This window comes from Lycorma delicatula, chromosome 3 (genome assembly GCF_047948215.1).
Source record: "Lycorma delicatula isolate Av1 chromosome 3, ASM4794821v1, whole genome shotgun sequence".
Classification (NCBI taxonomy): Eukaryota; Metazoa; Arthropoda; class Insecta; order Hemiptera; family Fulgoridae; genus Lycorma; species Lycorma delicatula.
The window spans coordinates 47262214-47274545 of record NC_134457.1 but is presented as its reverse complement, the minus strand read 5'-3'; the positions used below and the strand labels follow the sequence as shown (position 1 = coordinate 47274545).

Here is a 12332-nt window from a genome sequence, read left to right as displayed (position 1 = left end):
AATCCTTGGTTATTGTTTTCCAATAAAAAGGAATTATTCTTTAATAAAGATATAAATAGAGCTTTTAAAATTATTGAACTAGTCAGAAAGTTTTTCCAAAATGAATTTTATAACTTGGCTGGCATTGGGGAAATTTGGTGTTGCCTTTTTACCAAATGGACAAATTTTTTTCCATCATTTTATATTTTATTGAGGAAGTTCTTTTAGTGGTTGTAAGGTTGTAAATATTGTTTTGTAAAGTCTTTTTATCATAACTTGAGTTATGAAATTAACTATATATATATTTTTATTGAGGTCATTACTTAATATTGAACTATTTTTAAAGATTGTTTTTGAAATATTCTTGTTAGAAGTTTCTTTATGTCAGTTCTCTACATTCCTTTTCTTATTTTTATCAGAATGGAAGTTTCTTATCTTCTGTATCTGCGCAAATTGTTTTTTTTTAAAAGGGCAGCATTTTTGTTGGTGTAAAACCAATTAAAAAAATAAAACTTAAAATTTTTAAATAAAATACATCCTTAAAAAAAATATGTTAAAATAATTTAAAATAAATGTAAAGTGATGAATTCTGAAGGACAGAGATGTCTTATTTTAATAAAATAATATAAAAAGATGTTAATGCAAATAGTTTTAATAAAATAATGTATTAATTTTTTAAAAAAAGTATGAACTACTTTCCATGCACCAGCCTTTGAACCTTTTTGATTAATGGGACATGCATTTCACACTACCAGAGGAAACTGGTTTCCTGCTACTAAATGGTAAATACTACTGTATTTCTGTGAGTTAAGATCAGAAAGTGAGTTACATTAAACCATTACCAAGTGTATGAACCTTCTCATAATATTCCATTCTCATTGCTTCATCAGGTGACATAGTTCAAGAACTAACGCAAGTGGTATTATTTATAGATGTTGCATCTATGTTGTTTGCGATATCCATGATAAAATTTTAAAACTGTTACATTACAGTTTGTTTTATATCTTGTACATGGCATATCCCCTATGATGATAAATATTTTTGATATTATGTCAACACATTCCCACAAAATCTTTAAAACACAAAAAAGCTTTAAACCTATATAAATTGTTTTTGAATGGTCATGGTATTATTTTAATTTATTTAAACATTTTATACTTCCCATTTAAAGTCATAAAGATTTTACAGATGATAGAAAAAATTTCTATTCTAAAGGAGTGTTAGTATTATTTATAAATATGGTATCTTAGAAAAGTTATAAAAAAATTGAAGTATATGAAGAAAATACGGTCACCATTAATTATAATTTTATAACTGAAAATTTTGATCTACCTTTTTGTGTATTATTATTTAAATATTTTTTCAATAACATCAGGCAAATATATAAAGAAATCAATGTTTGTTCTGTAAAAAAAAACAATTTTTAAAAATGCTATTGCATATAAACCATCACTGGTGGCTAGTGTTTTAAAACATAATTTGACACTGATAAATTATATTTTTATTTCAGAATTGGCTGATGCATGGCCTCCGTGTATGCGTGTTGTAGTACAAGAAACGGGTTTGGATAACTTAAATGTTGGAACATTATTTATTGTTACATATAATGGAGGAACTTTGGGACGTGAAGGGAATCATTCTGTTACAATTCCTGATATTACTATTAGTAAGGTATGTTCTCTTAAAAACTGTCAGTGATTCTCTTTTGTAACTTTATGGTTTACTTTTAGCTTGTACTTTATTAGTTTGTTATTAATTATCTTAGAAGTTTCAAATCATATATTGTATATGACGTATATCTGTTAATATCACTGAGATTTTATAAAATTGACTACAGTAAGAACCCGTTTAACTAAATTTGATGGATAGGGACTTCTATTCATGAACAAAACTCTGATAATCCAAAAAAAAAAATGCATAAGGGATCTAAAGATTATCTTAAATTGTTTTTGAATGGCCATATTTCTTTTATTTAAATATTTTGCACTTCCCATCTGCAAATCATAGAAATTTTGCAAAAGTTACAAAAAAATTACTCAGAATAATTTTTGTTTATAAAGTTAGTCAATAAAAGTTCTGTTTATAAAGGTTAAAAGATTGAATGTAGAAAATAAAATAAAATGTCAAGTTATTGTTTAAAAAATTCTTATAACTATAAAAATTGAATGATGAAAATTGATCTTAATATTTGTTGAGATATTGAGTTTGAAAATTTGAAAAATCAGAATAAAAACTTACGTAAAATGAATAAAATTTTTACATTGATTTTGTGCAGAAGGTGTAAATGATTAAATGAAGTATTATATTTTTCTTTTTCTCCAGTACAAAAAATTGAAAACTTGGAATATGATAAGAATGGAAATTTAATTGCGCACTGGTAATTTCATTAACTTATAAAAAAAAAAACAAATTTGAATTCTGAAAATTGGTCCATTTGTTTAGGAGTGGTAAGCGTTTAAAAATGTTAACAGAAACAAAGGTCTATATTTCTCGTTTCTATTGAAAAAAATAATATTTTTTCTTTAATAGTACTTTCTTACTGAATATTAAAAATATTAATGAACTAAAAATAAAATTATAAAGGCTAGCTAAAATGAGATGCTATGAGATGCATTTTTGCTAGCCTTCCCTCTTTTTTTATTAATTTTTACATAAAAAATTATATTTAAAAAGCAGAAATACAATTTATTGCTTTGCGCTATTTGTTGATGTGGTAAAAGTTGTTGATGCATATTAGGTAACAGAGGTATAAAAAGCACTAATTGCAGTTGATTTTCTGTATAATACTGATGTTCAGCTATAAGGCCAATATTTGTGCTAAACATAAAAATTTGATTCAACCTTGAAAAGAGATCATAAATATCTGAAAAAATTAACTTGCAAAATTTTCACAAAATACTTACAGTTGGAGAATAAAACACCAGAATATGTTTACATTATTTATTGTGCTGGGCTGGTTGCTACCTGAAAATGTGTCAGAAAGTGAAAAAATGAGGGAAGGGGTCTGAAATTAAGTAAAATAACATAATGTAATATCTTTATGCTGATTTACATCACTGTTTCTAAAAAATTACTTTTCTTTTTTTGTTTGTACGTGTTACAGCATCATGCAAGTTTTAAATTTTCTGAAGAGAAGAAACACTATACTGTAGTTGATTTAGGTTCACGCAACGGTACATTCCTAAATGGTAATAGATTATCAGTAGCTTTGCAAGAGAGCCCTCCTCATCCTATCGAACATGGTAGCATTCTTCGTGTAGGATCTACACATTTGTTATGTCATATACATGATGGCCATCAGACATGTAATCAGTGTGAACCAGGATGCATGTTACCTGTTAAACCTGATAAAGGTAAGTTATTTGGGGTAAAATACTTTAATGCTTTAATTTTTTTATTTTTTATATTGTGTAGATTACTAATAGTCATTTGCCTCTAATAAATGTGAACAGAATGCAGCAAAATTGCACCTACTTTTTCTTATAGTGATCTCCAGGAATTGATTCATTAAACTTGGTTTTGGCTGTTGATTTTTCACCTTACTTAATATGACCAACAATTTCCAATATGTTCTAAGTATTTTTCAACAGTCATTTTGTACAGGTTGCAGTAATTCTGTTTTGTTTTATAATATATTTTGAAAGTGACTTATGTGAGTATTGAGGTCCTTACTTAAAATGAATGGTAGAAATAATGGAGCATTTTACTTAGTGTTTTAATTCTATACCAGACTAAGATTGATGGTGTGTCTTGAAAGTCTAAATAAGAGAAATGGTGTTTGTGTTTCATCTAACCATGAACATTTTCTTCAACATTTAATGAAGAGATTTGGCCTAGTAGCAGATGAATGTTATGCTTGCAGAGGGATAGTCGACTACAGCCAACACCTTATGTTTGACCGTTTAATCTCACAGGAGCTAGAGGTAATATCACTTTGGAACTTCAAGGTCAGGAGGATAACTCATCTGTCATACATCATGAGACTTTGTGGCTTAGCCACATTTCAGTACCATATGGAAGTTCTTCGATGAGTTAGCAATGTTTATATATTTTTATAAAGTTGGCTGTCGTGAAAAGGTTAGGTTATTTACTCATAGTCTAAATTTTTATTCTGATCTTATAGCTACAATGATCTACAGATATTTACTTACATGTGATTATGTGGATAAACAATGGCAGGTAAGTATAACCCAGTCAAAGTGTCTCATTTGGATTTTCCATACAATGTATGGGTGATTTACCAGCACATGAAGTGGGGAAAGAATGCGTGCTTGTCTGAGAGTAGGTGGCTGTATTCAACCCCTACCATCTACAAAAATGTAAATGAACTTTCTTTGTTTAGGCAATTACAGCTTTTTCCATGAATGAAAATGTCATTACTATTATAAGAAATAAATTTCTCTTCATAGAGATAAATTTGAAAACAAAATCTCATTTTTAACTAATTAAAATTAGTAAAATTCAGAATGTTAGCTGCTACTTTAGTAATTTTGATCTATCTTTACTTTGTACGTAGCAGCTTTCAACTATCTGATTACGTTACTACTTCCTGAGTTTTAGTTTTGGTAATTCAGTGAAATAAATTTTTATCAAATATTGTTGAACAATATGTGAAGAGAATTTATTTAATTGAATTATTATTGATTGAACAGTAGAACAGTTTAATAAATAATTTTTCATTTTAATTCTTAAACACAGTATGAAATAATTCTTTGTTTTGCATTTATGTGTACAATTTCTTAGCATGTATAATTTCATTAACTGACTGTAATCATTTACATTAAAACTAATGGAAAGGTTTATTTAAAACTAATGTGGAATTCACTGATAACATTTTTAAAAAAATAAGTAACTTTGGAAAGTTATTTTTCAAAATCTTGTTTGTAGCATTTTATAAAATTTACTGTGCATGATTTTTATCCTGTTTTCAAATGTCTCATAGGCTCTATTTTTATTTGTAGGCATCAACACCTAATTATCTAATCTGAGAACTATCCTTATTAATGATTTTGCTTAAAAGAAATTGTTATCTACTGTTGAATTAATATGATAATATATTTTTAATTTTTTTCTATATTATTTAGAAACAGGAATTATTACATAAGTAAAAGTTTTAAAATGGTCTTTAGCAAATCCTAATTACTAAGTCTTCATTAGGTGAAACAGTTCTTTAGTCTTTATATTCGGTGTTTGAGTTGAGTTTAAATTTCAGATTTTAAAAATATTTTTCCAGTCTGATATGTGTGAGTAGAACATAAAAGGTTCTGGTGTGTTCAGTGCGGGACTGTGGGTAGATCCTTCTCTTGAAAACTACAAATTGATTTTTACTAATTTTGATAATAAATTATTATTGATTGAGAACATGACACATTAAAGTGTGGGGATCTAAACATCCTTTACTTTTGGAAATTTCAAAAAAAAAAATTCATTTGATATATTAAATGAAAGTGAAATTTTACTAAACTTGAATGATTTTAAAAGTATCAAAGGTATCTATCCAATGGTCCTTTTTAAAATTACAGATAAAAGAAATTGTTGTTTGTAATTTTTAAATTAATAAAGTTGGTTATTGTATTCCCTGTACAGACAGACGTAATGATTTGTTCATGTAAAAAACAACATTGTAAACCACATGTAAAAACCATTGTTTATTTTATATTAGTCTTTAGAATACATGCTGGGTCTATGCAATTAAGAGGTAGTAGAGGTGCCTCTAAAACAGTTACCAAGTAGAATGTTCCATAATTACTATCAGTTATAAAAATAACTGCTGAATTTTGTGACAGTGGTAGCATTTCTGAATTTCATTCAAAAGGTTCTGGATTCATCAGGCATGAAATTTTTCATAAAATATACTTTAAATGCTCAAATTTTCTTAAAATATACTGTAAAATGTAGCTGCTGAATTTTATATTTAAAAAATTCTTGAAGTACTTCTGTTCTTTAAATGCTTATTTTTTAAGTAAGGTCTGTTTTTTAATACAACAAAAGCAGTAAAGATATTGTCAAAAATGTTTTTTTTTATTTCACTCTTTACACTTTTTGCTACTTTTATACTTAGTTACCTTGTTTGTTTCAACATTTATCGTAGTGTTCTGCAAAATTGATTATGCCTACTTCATACAAATCAGCCACTGTGAATACAACCAGTCTTTAGTCATTGTTTTCACTTCTTCATTGGTGTCAAACCGCTGACCACCGAGAAACTTCTTCTGCAGAACAGGTCATAATTGCTTGGCGCAAGGTTCGGGCTGTATAGCGGGTTGTCCATCTGCTCCCATTGAAAAGATATGATTAACTCTAGAGTTTGAGCAGCAGAATATAGGTCACGCATTGTCACGCAGCAGCATAACTCCAGATGACAGTAGGCCACATTGTTTATTCTGTATGGCATGCCTAAGCTTCGTCAAGGTCTCGCAGTATGCAGCTGAGTTATTGTTGTTCCTTTAGGCATGAAATCGACTAACAGAACACCATGTTTGTCCCAAAACACAGCTGCCAAAATTTTGCATGTTGACATTCTCTGTTCGGATTTGACTGGAAATGTGTCACCATTCCATTGACTGCTACTTTGATGCTAGAGTGATGTAAGAAACCTATGTCTTGTTCCCTGTGACAATATGGTTCTCACTGTATCGGGTCAAAATTGTTAAAGCTGTTAATTGTCAAAATTGTAGCCATTCTCCTTTTTTGGTGTTCTTCAGAAAGCAGCCTGGGAACCCATCGCAAGCACAATTTTTTGAACTGCAAGATTTCAGAAATGATTTTGTATAGCATTGACCTTGAAACTTGTGGGAATATCGTGACAAAGTGGAAATCGTGAATTGCTGGTATTCATAAATTTTTGCGTCAGCAAGGTTGGCCTGATGCAGTTCATCATAAACACTGTTCCGCCCAACCTTGAACAGTCTTATCCATTTATGCACTTTGTGGTAACTCATTGAATTAGGCTCGTAAACCTTGCATATCTGGTAATGAAAGTCTGCTGCTGACACATTCCATGTGTTCTAAAATTAATCACAGATTGTATTTCACAATCAGCAGGCTGCAAAATTATTTGAAACATTTCAATTTCACAATATAAACCGCACACAATGATGCTTTGACTGCAAATGGTGTGTCTGCATTTATGTAAAGCATGCCAGGAGCCAGGGTGCATTTCAAAATCTGCGCAAAATTTACATAGCTACAGCCAGTCGGACTTTACTTAAAAAATATCAAAGACATTATTTAGCTGGTTATAACTAATGAAATCCATAACTTGATTATTTGGAATTATGAAAATTAATTGTCTTTAGTGGTTTGTTTATATCTCTCGTTAGTCGATCTACTAAATATCTACTAAATCTTAAATCTCAAATAACTGACTAACTTCTAATTTTTATTTTCTCCATTTTTTCTCCTTTTTATAAGAATGTGATGAATTCTTAACCACAATTAATAAAAAAATGGGAAAGAATGAAATTTATTGTTACATTAAAATAAAAGTTCTTTTTTTACTTATGATTGTATGATGGATATGCTAGGAAAGATTCCTTTCAGACAAACTACTTTTATATTGTATGTATATATATATATATATATATATATATATGATATGATATGATCAAGGGGATCATATCCCTTGAAAATTTATGGAGATAATAAAAACAACTGTTTTATCTTTCCATTTGTCACATTGATACCATTCTGTGAAAATGTTTTCACTGATTTAACTATTTTTTAATTTTATATTCAATATGTTACTGAGATTATTCTTTCATGATGGGTGAAAAGTACCAGTGATGTATGTCTATCAATCCTGAAGGTTAGTGACAAGATGGATGCTATTGTACCAATTATTCAGATAAATTGATTGAGAAGTTGTATCACAGTTTCATTATCATAATTAGCAAGGCATAATAAATCAGTGTGCAAGATCAAAGTTATTTATTGTTTAACTTTTTTCTTTTGAGATTTTTACAAAAAAAAAGAAAATATTTTACTGCTTCTCAGTAAGGTATAAATTATAAGTTACTGTATATTTTGCAAACAAATAGAAATAGTTGATATTAATGTTTTATAAAAAGGGAAAAGTAAAAAAAAGTATATATAAAGCAACTTATCAAATTCTATGCTATTTGATCCAAGATTACTTCATGTTTTTGATTCATAATTTTCCATTCCAAAAAAAAAGAAGATATTTGTTTTAAAATTGTGAACTCAAATTGAGAGCTTGATTTTAATATACCCTAATTTTAAACTTGAGTGTTAGAAAACATTTTCTATAAAAATTATTCAAAAGAACTAATATTAAAAATATGAAAATAAAAAGATTGTTGGTAAAAAATAATATTATATAGATATTAAAAAAACAAAAAAAAACAGTCTCCATTGAATATTATATATCTAAAATAAGAAAAAGAGAAAAATTCTTATCAAAAAGTCATTTGTACCTAATATCACAACAAAAAGAGATAACTAACAATGTGCTACGCTGTTTAAAAGTGTCACTTATACTGTATACGACGACCACCTGCAGAAAGTTGAGGCTTATCCCAATACCGCCAACAAGTGAAGAGAAGTAGGAACTAACATGTGAAGGCTCTTTTGTCATATTACAGTGATGATGAGTACTGCTGAGCTGGCCATTATAATATGACAATACCTGCATGCAACATAATTAGTTACTTACAATGATGTTTGAACAGCTTTACCTGTTATCGAAGTTCCATAAAATTTGTTAACATGGGTATATAATGTTCAGTGCTAATGAATGTGAAGTCAATGTTCTTTTCAAACTTTCAGTTCCAGAATTTTATGATCTCTTACCTCCTAGACCGGAGCTATTGAATGTGAAATGTAGATTTGATTGGACCATCTATCTGCAGATGGTCCATAGAGAAAGATTCATCCATAGAAAAATCAAACCTCTTAAAATATTGAATTAAACAGACTTCAACTACCATTGTCTTCATATGAAGCTAGAGATATACTATGCCTTCAGAACCAGTTTGAATTTAATAGATGAGATTTTTTATATATGAGATCTTTCAATGTTTGGCTGTGCTTTCAAAGCAAGGGCTTGTAAATTTTTTGATGAGCGTGGTAGGATATAGATCGATTCATTTGCTTTGCTATCAGCCATGTGGTTTGCTTTTGGTTCTAGACTGATCAGAGATCACTCGCTAAATACCTCTACTTCTTGTGGAGTCTTGTACAGACTCAGACCAACCATTGCTGGCTGAGTTATTATTTATAAACATGTTATATGCTGCCATGAATGCATAAAGATAGAAGGATAACACTTTGATGTTATTAAACATTTAACAATAAAATTTTTTTTGTCTTAAGTTTTTTTTATTAAATGTGTTATTATGACATATTGAGAAAACTGACTTATCCCGACCAACTTGTGTTTATGTATTATATAAACACATCATTTATAGTGACCTCCAAGGCATCGACAATTTTAGGTTATTTTAACAGATTGTTGTCATAACCGATGTTTAGGTAGCTTAATGGTACTATTTTAATGTGCTATCTACATGGGTATTGTCTAATAATACAGCAAAATAGTAATCATTAAAAATAATAATAATAATAATTTATTTTCGTAATAAAATAATATAAAAAAACAAAAATATGCAATAATAAATACAAATACAGTAGAGTAAAAGAAGATAGAGAAAGATTGTAAATTATAAATTACTTTTTCTGCAAAAAGTTGGTTATCTTGGTTTCTTTCGTAATTCATGTTGTAATACAGTTTTTGAAGGGTCTTTTCTAAATCAAAACAAGCACTCTTTGTTTCTTCATTATCAATTTCTGTAAAACTGAGAAACCGGCAAATGGTTTTCATTACTGCTAAAACTTCTGGAAGATTTGGCAGGTTGTCGTCATCATTGTCGCTATCATTACCTTTGCTGACATTACCTACGTCTCCGTCTATTTCTAGTAGTACTGAAGCCACCACATCTGTTACACTTTCATGCGTTCTAAATCTTTATCAGTCTCTTGATAATCTTTAAACAATGCATTTGACAGTGATTGGTTTTGCAGAGTGTTGCCTCATTCCATTAAAGATTCTTCTTTGCATGTAACTTTGCCAGCCTGTGGTAAAAATCCTGCATGTCAAAAGCAATTTTTTACAGTCAGTAGAGAAACCTCATTCCATGATCTTTTTAACATAATTGTAGCATCCAGAATAATTATTTGTGTTACCTTTTTGATCTAAATCTTGTATCATTTGTAAAATTAGGTATTTTTTATAGTGGACTTTTACTGACTTGATCATGCCTTGATCTAAGAGCTGTAAGACTGCTGTTGTTTTCGGTGGTAAGAAAACTAATTTTATACACGAAAGATTTTCAAGTGTAGATGAGCTGGACAGTTGTCTATGAGCAACAATATATTGTCATTTTCAATTTTTAATTCACAGTCCCATTTTCGTAACCAAAACATAAAGCTATCATCCATACTTTCTTGTTACTTTTGTACATAATAGAAAGCGATTTAAATTTTTAAAACATCAGGGTTTAGTACTTTTCCTTATAACCAGAAGTTTTTTTTTTGTTAGTTCCAGTCATATTTGTAAAAATCAATACTGTTAGTCTTTCTTTTGATAATTTTCCCCTTGAACACGTTTTGCCTTTAAACCGAAGGGTTCTTTCTGATGTCAGTTTAAAAAAATCGGATGTGAACACCACATGACTTCCTTGTACACCTATTAAATTACACATAGATATTTTTTGCTGCACTGCATTTAAACCTATTTCATTTGAAAGTGAGATATGATGCTCTAACTCTTTAATAAAGTGGACATTTACACAATTGCTGAAATATTAGTTTTTATTAACATCAAATATTTGTGTAATTATTAATTCAACAATCTTAGATGAAATATGAGGATAGAGTAAAAGTCCCTTTATTATTTGTATTACTAGATCAGTATTATTCGTATCTTTTGTGAGTTGCTAATTAACAAAAATTTCACATTTCTGGTGTCTTGTATAAATAAAAGTTAATAATAATTAAACTATTCTGTTTAGTAAACTCCTGTATACTAGTTACAAATGTTAATTTTGAACTTACACTTTAAAGTATTCAGTTTTTATTATTAGATTATTTGTTGAATAATCAAAAATGAAAAAGAAACAATCATATAGAAAAAAGAAAGATAACATGAAGAAATTTATTTCAAAAAAACGACAAGAAGATGAATGCAAAGAGGAAGAAAATGTTAATACCAAAGAAAGAATAAAAAGATTAAGGAAGGGTGAAGAATATAAAGAGAGAGAAAATTTGAAAACTATAGAATGTGTACACAAATTAAGATCAGAAGAATTATATCAAACCAAAGAGCGATTAAATGATTGGTAATAAAATACAAATAAACGAAGTGATGATCAACTCTGACTTAGGGAGAATATTGTCCGACAATATCAGAGGAGTAATGAACTAAAAGATAAGAATTTTTTGCAATTTATTAAAGATCGGGCATGTATGCATCAGTATATATATGTTGATCTTGTGAGGGCCTATTTTTCAGTCATTCTGTAGTTAACTTTAATGTTGATAAAATTAAACAGAAATTAAACTAGAAAATCCAAAAATAATAAGATTCTAAATTATAATTTTCAATTAATATTAAATAATCACCAAATCTATTACATATACACATAAGTAATAATTAAATTACATACACACATTTTTAAAAGTATATAAAATTTTATTTCACTAATAACTTTTGATTTTTTTCATTTTTTTTATTGTTATTTGAATAATTATTTATTGTAAATTTTTTTTACAACCACGGTTTAATAATTTTAATATATCAATATATTTAAATTAAAAAAAAAAAAGTTAAAAAAAGGAGCTGAAGTTAGATGTGCCTTCCCCTTATATATCCAAATGTTTCATTAATTAAAATTTCATTTGGCTGTAATCTGGAACCAGTGAAAATAAGTACCACTTATTATATATCATTGAAAAGCTCTGAATGAGGGCTTATTACTACAGTTAAAAAAGTCCAAAATCCAATTTTTTTTTTGGATTTTGTGATTTTTTGGATACTTTGGTTCAGTTGATTGCAGACAAAAGGGAAAGTGCACAACTAGATGTTACAGTAGTCCTAAATCCATAATTTCAACATACTACAGCTAATTGTTTTGAGTTATGGGAGATACCTACATACATATGTATGTACAGATGTCATACTGTAACTAGTTAAAATGTTCATGGATGGTTAAAATAAATATTTCTGTTGAAATCTGAAAACCAAAATTTTTCATGACCACACTACTTTGTAAAACTAAGTAAAAAAGACTAGATTCATCAGAATTACAGATTTTTTCATCTGAATAACTTCTTTT

General features: G+C 28.4%; 1 protein-coding gene across 4 annotated transcripts in view; it reads left to right on the top strand.

Annotated features, from left to right (window-relative positions):
• The window catches only part of LOC142321565 (angiogenic factor with G patch and FHA domains 1), a 164218-nt gene that overhangs the window by 28400 nt on the left and 123486 nt on the right, over positions 1–12332 (top strand). For all 4 annotated transcript variants that reach the window (XM_075359754.1, XM_075359750.1, XM_075359752.1 and 1 more), the window contains exons 5-6: positions 1490–1650; positions 3083–3332. In XM_075359754.1, coding sequence (XP_075215869.1) covers positions 1490–1650; positions 3083–3332 — 411 coding nt within the window. The remainder of the gene's footprint in view (positions 1–1489; positions 1651–3082; positions 3333–12332) is intronic.